At 47.0% G+C, this 18,233-nt stretch overlaps 1 protein-coding gene across 5 annotated transcripts in view; it reads left to right on the top strand.

The window, feature by feature from the left end:
• Positions 1–18,233, top strand: part of IQSEC2 (IQ motif and Sec7 domain ArfGEF 2) — a 77,211-nt gene that overhangs the window by 24,093 nt on the left and 34,885 nt on the right. The window contains exons 1-2 of one of the 5 annotated variants that reach the window (XM_040266021.1): positions 6,774–9,903; positions 11,640–11,735. The exons of 1 other annotated variant lie outside the window; for it this stretch is intronic. In XM_040266021.1, coding sequence (XP_040121955.1) covers positions 9,878–9,903; positions 11,640–11,735 — 122 coding nt within the window. In that variant the 5' untranslated portion in view covers positions 6,774–9,877. Of the gene's footprint in view, positions 1–6,773; positions 9,904–11,515; positions 11,736–18,233 lie in introns of those variants that run through there. 3 more of the 5 variants (XM_040266022.1, XM_040266019.1, XM_040266023.1) reach the window with 3 other exon arrangements.

The following is an 18,233-nucleotide window of genomic DNA, read 5'->3' as shown; positions in this document are numbered from 1 at the left end:
CTGTGGGTTTGAAAGAAGACAACTTGGACTGACTCTGAGCACAGGCCCCTAGGCAGCCCCATTGATAGGCCTGCGACTTGTCAAGGAACCCGATGGAAGGTGTCTCTAGCTCTTCCGGGCACGGGTGTTCTGAGGACCTATAGCTCAGGGCATTTAATAGCATAATCATATATCATATGATAGTGTACGTTGGCCCTTTACGACTCACAGAAGTTGTCAGGGGCTTTCTTTCGTTTGATCCTCCCAGCGACACTGTAAGTGGAAGCTGGGTTGGCCTTATCATCATTCTTTTATAGTTGAGGAAACTGAGGCTCAGGTTGGTTATAGGTTTTGCCCACAGCCATGCAGCTAATTTATGGCTGAGCCACCATGGCAGGAGCTCTCAACAGCCTTGCAGATAATAATAGCCATCTCATCCTCATCCTAGTATTAGTAGTCATAGCAGCTATCATTTGCTCCTCACCTACTAAGAACTCTGAACATGATCTTATTCAGTGCTCACAACAGTCCCATTAGGCACGGATTGTTACAGATGAAGAAAACGGGGTTCCCCAGATGGTCAGCGCCTTTGCCCAAGGAAATAAGAGCAGTGGGGCGGGGCAGCATCACTCTGACTCACACTCTGGGCTGCCTGCTTCCAAAGCTGGCATTTGTTTTACTAAGATGTGCTTCCGGACATCCACACTGGACTTATAGTCAAGGAGACTACAGGGACCTTGAGGACTCAGCAACTGTGGAAGCAAGGGTTAAACTTGGACTGTGGAAGGGGCTGGCCTAAAATAGCACTTGTGGGGCAAAATCTTGTAAACATGGTGGGAAGATCCTTTAACTTGGAACCTGGGCTGGCTGGGGTCAGCTGAGGATGCTCTCAAGCCCCACGTGTAAATTCTTGAGCTCACTTCAGTTAGGCATCAGGGAAAGCTTCCTGGAGAAGGTGGTGTCTGAGCTGGGTCATAGAGGACTGACACACGGATTTTGTGTAAGGAGGGCATCCTTGGAAAAGAAACCAGCAGGCATCAGAGGTGAGGGGGGCTGGGTGGGGGCAGTCGGTCAGACTAAAACAGATCTGGGCAGGAAAGGAGACGTTAAAAGCTCCTTAACAAAGGACTAGTTTGGTTGGGGCTGGGTCACAGACACCTTCTTTCATCAGTGAGAGCCAGAGGAGGTTAGAGGAGGGAGGCTGGGATCTGCAACATAAGGGCAGCAACTGGATCTGAGCAAAGGGTTCCATTTATGGCCAGGTCACCTTCTAGTTACATCACTTTGAACAGATCTATTTTCCCCCAGGAGCCCCAGGGTCCTACCTCATCTAATAAACATTGTGTATGTGGAGGGGAAACGTTAGGAGGGTAGAAGAAAAACATCAAGGAAAGGAGTTAGACCTTGGCTGTTGTGAAAGTGAAACAGGAAGGAGTGAGTAGGGTCAGTGGATTGAAAACCCACTATGGCAAGGCCCCAGGCATGAGGGCTTTCAAGTATGGGGTGCCAGAGGAAGTGTGGAGTCTAATTAGAGCTGAACAGCTGGTGTTGTGAGAGGGCTGTGGGCAGAAGAAGGTGCCTGGACTTCCTGTGGATCCATGGGAAGTTGTCAGACCTAGAGACACCTTAAATCCAGGTCCAGAAAGGGATGGACAATGGCTCAAGGTCACAAACTAGTGCTCAGCAGAGCCTGCCTCTTAGCTGTGTGTTGTTTGCAAAGTCACTTACAGCTTCTCTGATCCTTACTTTCCTCATCTGTAAAATGAGGTCAATAATTCTGACTTCTTTGGGTTAATGAGAGAACTTAAAACAATGCTCAGCATAAAATGGTGCTACAATACATTGTAGTGCCCTTAGCCAACGCCTAACCCAATCCATTGTCGTTTATGGGGTGTTCAAGCTTGAGAAATGTGGAGCATAGAACTTGAAAACAGAGGGGCAGGAGGAGCTGATACCCCTGCTACCCAGAAGGGGAGGGAGCCCAGGCCTAGAGGCACTGCCACTGCAGTGAGGGTGAAGCTGGAACTTGGGGGCCCTGGGCACCAGGCTGGGGTTGCCAGGCAAGCAAGGATGAGAGCCAGAGGAGGTGGCCTGTTGCTAGGGAAGGAGGGAGCGGGTGGGGGAGCTGTTGACACCCGCAGAGCCAGGGACGTCCCCATGGCAACGGAGCCACTGCTGTTGGGAGGAGAAGTGGGAGGAGGAGCCAGCGCTGGCTCTGTTCCCAGAGGAGGCCTCCCACTCTGGGCCTCAGTGCCCCCATCTATCCAACCGGAGCTTGGATTAGATAATTTCTAAAAGATTCTTCCTTGTTTTGACCTCCTGGCAATCTGGAGTGGCTGAGACCTCACAGACCTTCCATGGCTCCCCCACATGCCCAAGACACCACCAGATACCAGAGCTGCCCCAGCTGCTTCCAAAATCTTCCCTCCATGCGGCCTCCTGTTCAGTGCAGCCTGGTCGCTGGCCCCGCCCAGCTCTTTGTTGATACCACTTCCTTTGCCTGGAACCTTGTCACTTACCGCCTGCTCAGTGCTCTCAGGTTCCGGGGGGCCCAACTCCAGCCCTGTGCACTCTGGAGAGCCTTCCCTGGCTGCCCTAGCCTGCCCAGACTGCTTCCTCCCTCCTGGGTTCCTTTGGCCCTACAGGTCTATGCTTCTCCTGCTCTCCTTGGTAATTTGCTGCTGCATTGCATCGAGCTACTTCTGAGAGCTTGGGCTCCCCTTGACAGATTCAGATCTTTTCTGTAAATTTATGGTGTCATATTGCGAATCCCCATTTTATATATGAGCCAGTGTTCTGAGAACTTATGTGGCTTGTCTGAGCTCCCCAGGTCCTATGTGGTGGAGCCAGGCTTGGAACTTAGCTCTGTGTAATTGCTGCTGCCCCAGGCCCGAGGTAGGTTATGATTTATCAGCTGCAGCAGTGCTTACTAGGTGATAGGTAAAGTCCGTGTACGCTGGCCACCATGCTGGTCACTTCACCTGTGTTTTCTTATTTCATCTTCACAATAATCCTATAGAGTATATATTTTAGTCACTTTACAGGTGAGAAAACTAAGGCTTAGAAAGTTAAAATAATCTATCCCCCCCCCCCCCCAATAGAACTCAAATACAAATTCAGAGTTGTGGTCACCACGCTATACCAGAGTTAACCCAGTTGTATTCCAGAAGCACGTACAGAGCATTCCCTATGTACCAGTCTTGTGTTGGGAGATCCATGGTGGAGATGGAAGTGGTCTACAGACACAGATGAACCAGCTCTGGCAAGCTAAAATGGGAGTTTGTTGATGAGAAGCCAGTTCTAAGGACAAGAGGCTGAAAGAGGTAGCACTTGACTGATAGTGGGATGGAGGAAGAGGGTAGGGGTGGGGAGGGAGATGGGTAATTTTCCCAAAGAACGTACCTTTTCCCAGGAAGCTCACAAGGGGAAAGAAGAGGTAACGGGGTTCTCCCTCTCCTTCCGGTTTCTGTTCCCCTGCCCCCTCTTGGCCCAGCCCCAGGAAGTGGGTGACCCCTAAGCTGGCTGCATGCCTGGTTGGCACCAAAATAAACTTGCCTTCTCTCTCTTCCCCTCCCCTTGTCTCCGTCCCCTCTGTCCTGGCTTTAATTAGCAGCCCTGGGGATGAGTCACTTGGCAGCTGGGGAGGGAGGCTGCTGAGAGCCCAGTTGAGCCTGAGTTCCTGGCCCTCACCTCGCAGGCAGCACTGCTGTGTTCTTGGTGTGGCTCCACGTCTGTGCGGGTGTGAGGAGTACAGGGACAGTGCTGCGTGCTGGCCGTGTCCTTGCGTAGCAGGCTGTCTGTATAGAAGCAGATCTGGTTGCTGCTGTATTTGTCTCGGTGTCCCCTGAATGTTGATGTGTGTGTGTGCAGCTGTAGGACACATCTGTGGTCACAAGTGTCAGGAAATGAGGGAGCATTTGGGTGAACAAACATAAACGCTTTGTAATTGTATTCACCCCTCCCTACCTAAGTGTTCTTTATGCGTTTTTGCTTATGCAAGCCCTGCACTTATATCCCTGATTTTTCCCTTGTCTTAGTCTGGGTACACTTTGTGGCAGGGAACTGAAACCCACTCAGACATGCTCAAGAATGAAGGGTGGGGAGGGGGAGACTGTTGTGAGACTACATCTCACAGAATCTAAGAGCAGTAAATGACATATAGCCAGGCCTCATGCCAACTGGAAATGGGACCAAGAAGTGAAGGAGCAAGACTTCCCCCCACCCCAGCCCCCTCTCTGCATCTCCCTGGCCTGTGCCTGTCTCTCTCCATCTTTCATGACTTGCCTGGTCCCTGTCATCTTTTTGTCACTGACGTCTCTCTCTGGAGCGCCTTCCTCTGCTCTCAGGTGGGCTGATGTGGCCATCAACCTTGAAGTTATATGACCTTCCAGCTCTGGGGCCCACCCCCAGGTGACTGCAGCGTTTTTGTCCATCCTATGGTAAATTGAGGCAACAAGGGGTTGTAGGTGGGAATGGATTCTCCTAGAGGTGGGTGAGTGTGTGCCCGTGCGTGCTCAGTTGTGTCCAACTCTTTGCAACCCCATGGACTGTAGCCCTCCAGGCTCCTCTGTCCACGGGATTTTACAGGCAGGAATACTGGAGTGGGTTGCTATTCCCTTCTCCAGGGGATCTTCCTGACCCAGGGATCAAACCTGAATTTCCCATGTCTCCTGCATTGGCAGGCAGATTCTTTACCACTGAGCCACCTGGGAAGCCCAGGAGTGGGTGAGGGTAGAAGTCAAATACTAAGGACTTGGTGTTTCTTCTATAGTGCCCACAGCTTTTATGTGTTCACAAGCGAGGTCAGAGCCTGGGGAGCAATCTACTCAGAGGCCTACTATTGTCAGCTTGCTCATCCATCAAGGTTGTGGTTCATACTCTAATGCAAGTCGACCTTTGCTCACTATGCTTTCAAGTTCCACACTCTTGAATCAGAACATGCTATTTTATCTAAAAATTTCCCCTTATTTTGTGCCAAAACAGCCTTTAAGTGCATGGTGGGTATTACCATCACTCCCGGCGTACGGTGATTTTCATAGCCTCAGAACAACTGGCATACTACTACTCATGATACAACTATTCTCAAGTTCTTCGTTGTTTCAGGAATTTGCACATTTTATTAGTACAGCGACTGAATTTATAGTTATCTGAAGTATATAACTACAAACACACATTATCAATATTATCAGCTTGACGCTTGAGCTTACTTTTCCATTAATACAAACCCTGCTGTTTTTACATTAATTACAGAGGGAATTAATGACCCCTTAGACAGGTTTTCATCTATGAGTAAGGAGTTTGGAACCAGCTGTGTGCATAATGACTGTTCTCCAGAAGCAGGCACAATTCCCATGACTCTGACCTCGGCCCTGGCCTCCCATCCTCTGGCTGAGACTGGAGGCTGCCCCCTACTTCCTTGGGGAGTGCCTACTTCAGGTCTGGCACATATCAGGTGCTCTTGTTATTTTTTAATAAAAATGATAGTTTTCTTATTGTTAAAGCTATCTTCCACACATAGATGGTAAACCTGAGTGGGAGAGATCATTCCAGGCTCAGGACAAAGCCTCTTTCAACCTAACAAATGCTTTGATCTAGAAAATGTGTGCTATGTATCAGGCACTGTTAGGGAGCATTCCACACACCTTTATCTTTAATCTTCCTGGCAGCTCTACCAAGTAGGGGTGATTGGATCCACTTTGCAGAGGGGGGAAACCAAAATCTTGAGAGGTAAGATGACTTGCCCGAGGTCATCCATCCATCTGCCTATCCATCCATCCATCCATTTAGTCATTCATTCACTCAAAGATAATTTCTTGAGTACCTACAACATGCTAGTTTAGTTTCGCATACAACATGTGTGAAACTAAATGCGGTTGATACAGTGATGAATAGTAGAATCCTCCTGTGAGGAAACTCACCCTCTCTTAGGAAAACAGAGAAGGAAACAGACAATTAACAGAAGAAGTATAGGGTGCTGTGGGAGACCCTCAGAAGTATACCTAACCCGGCCTGAGGGTCAAGGAGTCTTCTCCAAACTGACCTCTAAACTGAGACTTGGTGAATGAGTTGAAGTTAGCCTGGTTTTTCCAGTAGTCATGTATGGATGTGAGAGTTGGACTATAAAGAGAGCTGAGTGCCGAAGAATTGATGCTTTCGAACTATGGTGTTGGAGAAGACTCTTGAGAGTCCCTTGGACTTCAAGGAGATCCAACCAGTAAATCTTAAAGGAAATCAACCCTGAATATTCATTGGAAGGACTGATGCTGAAGCTCCAATACTCTGTCCACCTGATGTGAAGAACTAACTCACTGGAAAAGACCCTGATGCTAGAAAAGATTGAAGGCAGGAGGAAAAGGGGATGACAAAGGATAAGATGGTTGGATAGCATCACCAACTCGATTGACATGAGTTTGAGCAGACCCCAGGAGTTGGTGATGGACAGGGAGGCCTGGCTTGCTGCAGTCCATGAGGCTCAGAGCCGGACACAGCCGAGCAACTGAACTGGTGAGGGATGGAGGTGGGGTGAGGTGAAGTGGAGCATTTTGCAGGCAGAGCAAAAAAGTGTGCCAAGGCTGTGGGAGCAGTATTTGGTACCTGCATTTGTGAAGAACTATAGCTGTATCTGTGGAATTGCCAGGTGGCTCAAGTGGTAAAGAATCTACCTGCCAATGCAGGTGATGCAGGCTCGATTTGATTCCTGAGTCAGGAAGATGCTCTGGAGGAGAAAATGGCAACCCACTCAAGTATTCTCGCCTGGGAAGCCCCATGGACAGAGGAGCCTGGAGGCTTACAGTCTCTGGGGTCAGAAAGAATTGGACACGACTTAGCAACTGAGCACATAGCTGTATCTGTAGTGGGATGGGGCTATCATGAGAAATAGTTTGAAAAGGGGGTGGAAGGTATATTGGGAGACTGGGGTCGGGACCCTGGTCAGTCAGACCCAGAGCCAAGGAGCTGCAGGACCCAGGAGTAGAGTTTCCATGATTCCCTGCTTGCCTCTTCCCAGCACCAGCCTGGGTGGGCCTGGCCAGTGCCAGCAGCAGGCCAGGATTCCAGTGGCCACAGTGCCCTCTAGTGTCCAACAGCCTATCTTGCAGTTTCCACCTCAGTGTGGTTTGTCTGTCTCCCAATACCAGCTGACCTTTGTGACTAGGTGCCCTGTGCCGGATGCTGGGAACACTGGAATGAATAAGACACGGCCCCTGTCCCCACCAAGCTCCTGGCCAGAAGGGAAAACAGCATGTGAACAGACAGCGCTGGAGAAACGCAGGATGGGAAGGACGCAGGGGAGTCAGGTTCCCAGAGGGCACCACTTCTGAGCAGACTCCATCTCTCACGAGGTGGAGAGATGGCAGTGGGGGCAGGGTGGTGGGGAAGAGTCTTCTGAACAGAGGCAAAGGTGAGGACAGAGAGCAGAGTGTGGCAGACAATTGCAGGCACTTTTGTCTGGGTGGAGCACAGGTTGAAGATATGAGGGGAGGCTGAGACCACCTGGAGGTCGGGTGGGGGGGCAGCTCACAAAAGGTCCTGGGATGCCTGACAGGCAGTTAGTGAATGGAATCATATAAGGAGCTTCCCTGCCCTTTTGGGATCACAGACCCATCTGAGGATCTGATAAAAACAATGTTCTCCCAAGAAATGCACTCATACTTATGTTTTTCATACAACTGAAGGGACTTCAGAGACACTCTGTACTCCAGGTCTATCCACGAACCACAGGCTTCGAAATTCCTCTTAGTATAAATACTGAAACCTTACCATGGCTTCTGGACTCTGCGTGATTGGGCCTCCGCCTATATCCCTCATCTCCCCTTTGCTTTTTTCCAGTCAACCATGTTGGCCTCCTTGAAGTTCCTGGAAATACCACCTCAGGTCTTTTGCCCAGGTTGTTTCCTCTTCCTGAAACACTCTCCCCCTGCTACCTCCAATTTTGCCCAGTTTAATTCCACTAGTGGTTGAATAATGTCTGTCTCCTCTCACTTGGATATGAGCTCCATGAGATCAGGACCTTGACTGCCCTTAGTCACTGCCATATCCATTCCCCTGCCAGTGCCCTTAATTCCTTCCCTTCAACCCCTAGAGGATTATCACATGAGTTGTGCCAACAGGCTCAGATATGTCTGAATTTCAAGAGTGGCCCAAATGAAAAGGTATCTTCCTAGGAATCTTCCCCTGCCTGAAACAAACAGGTTTCCCAAGAGCCTCCCCTACCTCCCTGGCTGAAGGACCATGCTCTCTCAGGCTCCAACTGAGACTTTTCAGCATGTGCCTATCTGTCTCACTGAAACTTCACAAAAACCTGTGAGAGGAGTTGCCGCTCACCTTTTACAGATGAACAAACCGAGCCTCAGAGGGGTTACCCAGTGGAAAAGTAGTAGAGCCAGGATTTGTACCCAGCTCTGCCAGGCACCAAAGTGTAAGCTCTTTGCCTCACCAGAGAGGGGAAGGGGCTTGCTCAAGGTCACACAGCATTGGCCTTAGGGCCAGAACTAGAATTTATGTCTCTTGACTTCTGCCAGGCCGAGATGAATGTTTGGGCCACAGGTGCCACTTTTAAGACAGTAACTGAAAATGGGCACAAGGTGTGGCTGCCACAGGGGCCAAGAGAGTTGCTGAGGGAGAGAGAGAGAGAAAAAAAAGCAGGGGCTGAGACCAGAGCCTAAGGACCATGGGGCTTTAGTGGGTGGGCTGAGGAAGAAGAGGCCATGAAGGACCCATGGATGCCAACTTTGTGGTGGTCCGGAGGGCCAGTCTCTCTCAGCAGCTTTGGCTTTCTTGAGAGGAACCAGCTGCCCCAGCAGGAAGGCAGGAAGACTGGCCTGTGGCCTGTCAGCTCCTATTCCTTCTAGATCACTGGCCCCCTGGCCCCTCCCAGGGCCGCCTTCTGCTCAGAACAGCCAGGGGCCTGGGCTCTGGGGCTATGAAAGGACAGGAACCCTCTGAGCTGGATCTGGAATACTCTTCAGGAACCTCACACCCTTCAAATCCTCCAAATTCTCTCCTTTCTCCAGCCCCCACATAAGGAGGAGAGAGAGGTTACTGTGGTAGGTCAGTGGGGAGTCAGGCTACCTGGATTCTAGTCTGACAGGCGGTATGAACTTCAGTAAGACTCTTCCCTTCTCCAGGCCTCAATTTCCCCCTCTGTAAAGTCAGGAGGGGCAATTTCTTTAGAACAGCCTCTAGATTGTGAATGGCATTTCTTCTGATTTTTGCTTTTCTGTTCAGGGAGCATTTCTCTTAGCCAATCCAGAAAACAATGCAGAAGACAGTGAGAGCTTATTGCAATGGTCAAGAATATTGGCTAGGGCCTCATCTTGATTTCCCAAAATGGGTGATTTGAATTTTACTTGATCTGGAACATCCTAGCATAACCACCACACAGAGTCTCTTTAAATCTGTGGAAGATGAGAATGTTTGTGAAAAGCTTCTGGGGAAAGGCAACCATATGGCCAAGGGGATGGAGTCCTGATTTGGGAAGGGCGAAAACAGATCCTGACCTTGGGGTTCCGCTACTTTCTAGCTCTATTACCTGTGCCGAGTTACTTAAATGTTACTGCGTCTCATTTTACTCTTCAGGAAAATACGGCTAATAACGTATACTTGACAGGGTGCTTGGGGAGGTTTACAGAGGTGCATGTAGTGAGACCAGCCTGAGGTTTGGCCCAGGGGAGTCTCTTCAAGCTCTCAAAGCTGCTTCCTCTTACTAGGAGTTCCCAGCCCTCCTGGGGGAGCAGGGGAAGGAGCAAAGTTTCCAGTTGCAGTCTGGCCCCAAGCCCAGCCAGCCTGGCCCCGCCTCCTTGGTTCCTCCTTCTAGGGAAGGGCTGGGGAGGAGGGGGTGGTGACACAGTGGAGGCACCGCCCTGGCCAGGGGGCCTGCCCTCGGGACAGGTCCAGACCCATGGAGCCCCCCGGGAGGAGTAGCAGGTAGGAACCTGGCCCCCAGCCTCAGCCCTGCAGCCTGACCCCCTCCCTTCCTGCCCAGGCCTGGACCTGGTCCCTGGGCTGCTGATTCAGCAGCCTCCTGGCTTCCTGGTTCCTGGCTCCCCTCTTGGACTCTTGGAGGCCTTTGGCTTGGGGGAGGGAGGCAGCTCGAGTGGGTGAGCCCAGGAGCATTTGGGTACCCAGCTCTGTGAGGACCCTGGAGCCCTGAGCAGCACAGTCTGTGACCCAGGAGGGGTGTGATTGGTGGCTGCCCGGGCACCTAGCCTGACGCTGTGGGGCTGTCTGTAGCAGCTGAGACTCTGATACCAATATTCCAGCAGCCTGTGGGTCTCTGAGTCTCAGGTTTAATGAGTCAAGGACTTGGGCTGGTAACTGGCACCTAAATGGTCCTGGAGAAACAGTCATTCTGCTGATGATGATTATTCCAGAGTCTCTGATAAGAAGAGTATCAGATTCCAGGATTCTCTGTAAGGTTCTAAGATTTAGGCATCCTCTAATTTGCAGCAAGCAAGATAGTGGGCAGCTGGCCTGGCCTGCAGCTGCATCTCCTGGCCTTTACTTGGGCTCTTGAATGGCCAGGCCCCGACCAAAACCGGCCTTCAGGGGCTCGTGGGAGACAGGGGCTGGCTGACTGGGGACTCACTCCCAGCATCTGCCCCGCACTGGGGAGGCCAGGGACTGGGCCCTTGGCCTCACTACCCTGCTGTCTCTCCTCCTCCTTCCCATTCACTGGACTTTTCATCTTGGGAAGCAGGAGGCAGAGGGGCCTTTGGACCCTGCTCTAGGGGTGGGGGACAGCGCTGGGGGCGGGGCTTGGGCCTTGCCCCAGGCTGGGGGTGCAGCACTGGCCTTGGAAGCAAAGAACCCCCTGTCCCCTGGCTCGCTGGGCCCCATCCTCCCACTCAGTCCTATGCTGTCACCAGGACCACTGAGACCTTGTCAGCTCTCCTCCGCCCTCACCTCTCCTGTCCTTTGCTCTGGCACTCTGCCTTTCCCCTGTCTTCTTTCTGTGTCTTCTGTCTTGCCCTTTCACTGTCTTCCTCCTCTGTCTCTCTCCTTTTCTGTCTCGCCCTTTTCTTGTCTCTCTCAGTTTCTCTCTGTCTCTTTCCCTCTCCTCCTCCAGTGTCTCCCACACCCTCCCCAACCCTGCCCCAGCCTGGGTTCTTCACCCTCTTTGGACCCAGAGCCTCTTTCCTCCCCATCCTTGCCTCCCTTCTTGTGAGGGGTCTTCTATAAGGGGAACACCCCCTCCCCACACGCCTTTTCCCTTTCTCTTTCACCCACCCGTCCCTCTCCCTGTCCCCTCCCCATGTGGCATCTGGTGTGAGGAGGGCCCCTCCCCCTTCCCTACTGCGGTGTCCCAGTGTCTCCGTGGCTGAGGTCCCCACGGAGTCACCTGGAACACAGGAGGCCCAGCCCAGCTCTTCCGTCTCTGCTGCCCCCTGTTGTCGTTGTGTTCTGTTTGTGGTTCGAGTGCCGTCCTCTCTTTCTTGACTTTGTGGTTTTTTCTTTTTTTCTTCCTCCCTCCCTCCCTGCCTCCCTGCCTCCCCGCCTCCCCTTCCGTTCCCTGTTCTCCACCACCCGTTCCTCCCAGTCTTCCCCTTTCCCACACCCCACTCACTTTCGCCTCCTGTCCCCATTCCCCACCCTGCCTCTCCCCTCCCTCCCTGTCTCTCTCTCTGTATCTCTTTCTCTCTCTGTCTCTCGCTGTCTCTCAGGTCCACAGCGTCTCATACTCTACACCAGTATTGCTGTCCTACTCAGGTCCTTGACTCCATGAAGCTTACCCCCTCAGGCAGGCTGGCAGAGAGCAGGTAAGAGCTAGACCCACCTCTCCCCCAATCCCTCACCCCTCCAGACAAACATGACTATCATTGCCAGCCCCTCCCCCATCTTCCTCTAGCCCCCGGAGTGATTGTGGAATGGGTGTCTGAGCGGGTGAGCAGAGCGACTGGGGGACCAGGCCAGGAGACCAAAGAGGACATTCACTGCCTGTTTGTAGCTTGTCCTTCCTTAAAAATCCTTCTCTAGATACTTTCCCCCCAAAGTGGGAGTGGTTGGTCCTAGAATATGTAATATTTGAGCTGTTTTGTAGGATGAGTAAGAGTCTGCCAGTTGGATAGGATAGGTTAGGGTGTTTAGGCAGAGGAAACCATCTGCCTACACTTTTGTAGAAGGAGATTATTTCCAAGATAATTTGAAATAAATACATTTTACATTTTCTGATTATAATGTATAAAATGAAATCTTAATAGCAATGGCAAAAAAGGCTAGGTCCATTTGAAAGTTTAAAAATACTTGTGTTAAAGAGGAAACAAGAATGGAATTTATGGACTATTTAGAGTAGATGTCAATTGAGAATATTATAGAACAAAACCTATGGGACATGACCAAGGGGGTTCCCAGAAGAAAGTTTGTAGTCTTAAATGCTTTTATTAGAGAACAAGACAGCTTAAATGAACTAGCTATTCCAATCAAGACTCTAGACAACCAAAAGAAAGTAGAATTATGTAATTACTATAAATAAAACCAGAAGTTGGGCTTCCTGCATGGTCCAGTGGTTAAGAATCAACCTTGTAATGCAAGGGACACCGGTTCAATCCCTGGTCCAGGAAGATCCCACATGCGGTGGGGCATCTAAGCCTGTGTGTAGCAATTACTGAAGCCTGAATGCCCTAGAGTCTGCTCTGCAAAAAGAGAAGCCCACGCACCACAACTAGAGAGTAGCCTCCACTTGCTGCAACTAGAGAAAGCCTTGGCACAGTAATGGTGACGCAGTACAGCCAAAGTAAGCAGATAAATATTTTTAAAAAGACAGAAATTAATGAAATAGGAAACAAAAGGTTTGATAAACTAAGAGATGCTTTTTGAAAAGACCAGTAAACTAGACCATGCTGTGGCAGATATGATTGAGAAAAAAGGCAAGAAAACATGAAGTATGATGAAGGGAATTTAACCACAGATTCAGAAAATATTAAAAGTCATGAGAAAGTGCTTTGTATAATTTTAGACCAAAAAATGTGAAAATCTAGATGAAACTAGTGGTTTTCTAGGAAAATATAAATTGCCAAAATCACTTAAGGAGTGGCAGAAAACCTGAATAGAATAGAACTGTATAGAAGAAATTTAAAAGATGGTCAAAGTTTTCTCCTCAGACATGGTAGTTCAGGTATGATGGAGGTTCTATCCAATCTTGATGATCAGCTAATAGGAAAAGATGGACAGCTTCCTATTTCATTCTAGTATCACTGGACACATTTAAAAAAAAAAAAGAAAACTACATAGCCTAACCTCACATATTACTAGAGAAGCACATATTTTAAATTATAGATTCTCCAATTAAACCCATCAGTGTATTAAAAGAAGGCTGTATCATGACAGGTGAAGGTCTGTCCCAGGAGTGCAGGGGTTGTTCAACATTAGGAAAGCTGTTATTATAATTGATTATACTAATAGTTATACAATCTTTTCTTTTTACTCTGTCTACATAAATGCTGAAAAAATAATCTGACAAAATTACACATCCATTCTTGATTTAAAAACCTTTAGTGCCTTAGTTATCTCTTGCTGCATTAGGACAATTTGTTAAACAACAATAGGTAACTAGTACAGTAAGCTAGGAATGAGTGAAAACCTCCTTCACTTGGTAAGAATTTTTATCAGAGACCAAAATCAATCATCAAATGTAACAATGAAGTGCTAGATAAATTTCCATTCAATTCAAGAACAAAATAAGGATGACTCCTATCACTGTCACTAACCAATATTTTTCTGGAAGTTTTAATCATTGGGATTAAAAAAAAGAAGTGATATAAATATCAGAAAGAGAATTACCATTATTGGAAGATGATATGGTTGTCTACTTAGATAATCAAAGAGAATAAAAGGAAAAATTATTAGAACTAATAAAAAAATTCAGTCAGTGAGATGGGTAGATACAAGATAAATATACACCCAAACCATTAGCTACTCTGAATACCATCAATAACTAATTAGAAGACATAATAGAAAAAGATTCCATTCACAATAGCAAAGAAAAAAAAATTCCCACAAATTTATAAGAAATTTAAAATACTTCTTTGTAGAAAACTATAAAATTTCATCAAAGGCTGTAAGGCTTGAATAAATTGAGAGTCATATCCTATTCTTGGATGGGAAGAATTTAATATGGCTTAAAATGACATCCCTCCCCCCAATTTGATCAAAAGGTTCAATGTATTTCTCATTAAAATTTTAGTGGTATTTTCTTTGGAGATCAGGCAGTTGGATTTTAAAGTTCATTTGGAAGAGTAAATGCCCATGAATTACTAAGAAAAATTTGAAAAAGAAGAACAATGAGGGGGGACTTGCCCTATTAGATTAAAAACTTACCATAAATCTACAGAAATTAAAAATATATCATAAATAGAGGAATACATAAATTGAACAAAATAGATAATTTAGAAACAAACTCACATATTCATATGAGAATTCAATTTATGACAAAGAATACATTTTAAATCAGTGGGAAGTCAGTAAATGGGATAGGATTTGAAAAAAAATCCTACCATTTGGAAAAAATTTAAGGAACTTCCCTGGTGGTCCAGTAGTTAAGACTGCACTTCCCGTGCAGGGGGCATGGGTTCAATCCCTTGTCTGGAAACTAAAATCCTGTATGCTGCACAGCACGGCCAAGAAAATAGAAGAAAAAAATTTAAGATAAATCCCTACCTTGCACAAAAACAAATGCAAAACATAAAGCTGTAAAAATACCAGAGCAAAATCCAGAATATTTTTATAATAGAGTGGAGAAGTCTTCCTGAGCAGGACTTAAAAACTCAGGAGCCATAAAGTTAAGAGCAATAATTTCCGCTACAATTAAAGTTAAGAACTTCTGTGTGGACAAGATACTATACACAAAGTTAAAACAGAAATAACAGGCTAGAGGAAGGTATTTGCTACATAGATATTAGGCAAAGGTTAGCAACACTGTCTGTATCCATATAATCTCCTGGAAATCAATAAGAAAAAGGTGTACAACTCATTTAAAGTGGAGAAATAAGGTGATTTGACCATTCAGAGTAGACAGCTAATGAATGAGAAAGGATGTTGAAGCTTACAAATAACTAAAGAATGTAACTAAAACAACAACAAAGTACTAACTTTCAAGTACCAAAATTTAGAAGATTAAAACAGTTGTGAAGAAACAAAATTGTGTATTCTTTGATTAGAGTACAAATTGGTTCCATTTTCTTGTGGGACCAATTTATTAGGTGCCCCCAGAAACTTAAATTTACATATACTTCCAAGCTGAGAACTATGTTTCAGAGCTAGATTTCTCTAGAGTTTCACTATTAGATGGACCCCAACGTGGCCAGCTAGAGGCCTTTTCTAAATACCCCAACCCCAGCTGCAAACATAAGCCACACTGTGCAGCTCTTCATCACATGCCCTTTTGTAGGATAGCATTCTCAGCCAACTCGTAATGAACAGGTTGCATGATGTATGCTTCTTAGATGAAGACAGGATTATGTGAGTAGGAATAATCTTTATTTTTAGCTGGTCTATAAAAATGTTAAAGCTACAGAAATAACTTTTATCTACATTTTAAACAAAATGTGCATTCTTTGCCCAGCAATTCACCTTTTAGAAATCCTTCAAAACTACTTTCAGATATATGCAAAGATGTTCATTGCAGCATTGCTTATAATAGCAAACAATTAAAATAACCTACCTGTCCATCAGTAGGATTTCTTTCATGATCCACCCATACTCTGTAGTAGATCAAAAGAAAAAGATATATCTCTATATACTTACCTGAAAAGACCTCTAAGACTGATTATTCTATGAAAAAAGCAAATTGCAGAACAGAGCTTATAGTATGATCCGTTTTTATAAGGAAAAGAAAACCCTCTTGAAACAATGAAAAAGTGTTATGCATACCCTGTCACAATTTTTAAATTACTGGCCTTTTTCTTCGTCCCAATTCCTTGCCTTTACTAACTTGTTTCCTTCTTCCTCCATGCCTTTCCCCTGTATCCACCCATTCAGATGTTATTTTTCCTTTTAATAACTTGCTCAAATGCCACCTCATTCATTCAGCAAGCATTTGTCCTGCATGCTCTCAGATAGGCCTTGTGCTGAACCTTAGTGAGACATGGGGATGAGTTGTGTCTGATCCTACAGTCAGAGAGCTCAAGTCTGGAAGGGAGAGAGACCCATAGACAATGATAGGTTCAGAGTGCTGCCAGAGGAGGGGTACCTCACCTCACCTGTCCCCTACAGGAGTGGATGTGTACTAAGTCTTGAAAGAGTAGTAGCTTTCCTTTATCCCCCAATCCTGCCAGAAATGGTTGCCTACTTTTTGCCTCTTCTAAGTAGGATGACCTAATGGGGGACTATAGTTGGGTCAGTACCTTTATTCAAGTCCAAATTCTGCTACTTACCAGCTTGACTCTTGGCAAGCCTCTAAGCTTCTATTTCCTCATCTGTGCAATGAGGATAATGCCTATTTACCTCTCAGGGTTGATTTTAGGATTGGAGATAGTACATGTAAAACTCCTGGATGACTATCAACTCATGAAGAGCAGGGGCTACCCATGTCTTGTTTTCCTCATAGACAGTGTATAGCCTTGGATTGGATTGGATTTAAAAGCTGTACATGTCTAGGGATGGTTCTGGGCAGAGGATGGACCTGACTATAGTGGGGTTTTGAGATGAGGAGGCTGAATGCAGTACATGGGAAGGGACCAGGGGTTGCACTATAAAAAGTGAGACCAGGGAATTTGCCAGCAGTCCAGTGATTAGGACTTGGTGTTTTCACTGCTAAGGCTTGGGTTCAGTCCCTGGTCAAAGAACTAAGATCCTGCAAGCTGTGTGGCATGTCCAAAAGAAAAAAAAAAAAAAAGAAGAAGAAGAAGAAGAAGAAGGAAAAAGAAGAGAGAGAGCCAGGTCTCTACTCTTGGCATGAAGGTGACACAGGAGGGAAAATAAATGTAGATGGCCCTGGGGAATGGAGCCCAGGCAGAGCATTCTGGCCCTAATTCATGGTCCTATTCTACTACTGATGCCGTCTCACAGTACGGGCAGGAAAGCATGGTGGACCAATACTTGCAATGGTCTCAAATTTCACTTCCACCTCTGGCACCCACTAACTGGGTGACTTTAAAGAACCGACTTTACATCTCTTAGCCTAGTTCCTTATCTGTCAAAAAGAACCACCAGCATCACGGGGTTTATTTATTGAGGAGTAGAAGAGATCTTGGGCTTCCCTTGTGGCTCAGCCGGTAAAGAATCCCCCTGCAATGTGGGAGACCAGAGTTCCACCCCTGGGTTGGGAAGATCCCCTGGAGAAGGAAAAGGCTACCTACTCCAGTATTCTGCCCTGGAGAATTCCATGGACTGTATAGTCCATGGGGTCGTAAAGAGTCGTAAAGAGAAGAGATCATAAATAGAATTCACCTTGTTGAGTGCCTGGCACATAATGAGTACTCAAGAAAAAGGGTAGCTATTATTAATGTTCATTTCAGTAGACACTTAGGGAGTTCTGCTGTGACCAGGGCCTATGCTGGGTAATGGTTCTTGCCTTCCACAAATTCCCAGTCTGTTGGGGAGACTGAAGAGGGCTATGACAAAGGAGAGCACAGCATGGGAGGTGCTGTGGAGTGGCTTCCACAGCAGTGAGAGATCTAGCCCTACCTAGGGCTGGTGCAGGTCATCTCAGCCTAAGAGCTGAGTCTTAGAGGATGACTCAGAGGCAGCCAGGGGAAAGGGTGAAGTGTGCCAGAATATTCCAGGCAGAAGGAATAGCATACGCACAAGAACCTGGATGTTGTTGGGTAGAGCCAGAGGTTTGTTTAGAGCCTAGGTTGCATGGGTCCCAAATGGCTTCAGGTGGCCTGGGAACCTCCTGAAATTGAATGCAAAATGTTGTGTTTGTCTGATTGTGTGGATTTGCTGTTGGGGAGATGATTCCTGGCTTTCATTAAATGCATAAAGAGTTTTGTGTTCCTCCAGAAAAAGTTAAAAACCAGTGCTGCTAGTGATGAAATGTCATGTGAATGGATACTAAATAGAAAAATTTGGTAAAATTTGTGTTTTAGAAACATCACATTAGCAGTCAGTATGAAAAATGGATCATATGCATGGAGGCCAGCTGGAAGGCCTAAACTGGATGTTGGCATTGAAGAAATGACTTGGAGCAGTGCTACTGTGTTGCTTTACTCCAGTGGACACTGTTCACAAAGAAGCATTTTAATTTCACCTTATGGAATCTAAATCCTTTGAGAGTTATTAATGAGATAGATCCAACAGCAGGTGAGAGAAAGGGAGAA

The sequence above is a fragment of the Oryx dammah genome, unplaced genomic scaffold (assembly GCF_014754425.2).
Source record: "Oryx dammah isolate SB20612 unplaced genomic scaffold, SCBI_Odam_1.1 HiC_scaffold_23, whole genome shotgun sequence".
In the NCBI taxonomy this organism is placed as follows: Eukaryota; Metazoa; Chordata; class Mammalia; order Artiodactyla; family Bovidae; genus Oryx; species Oryx dammah.
Note: the sequence above shows the minus strand (reverse complement) of the source record. Positions and strands in the feature narration are given on the sequence as shown.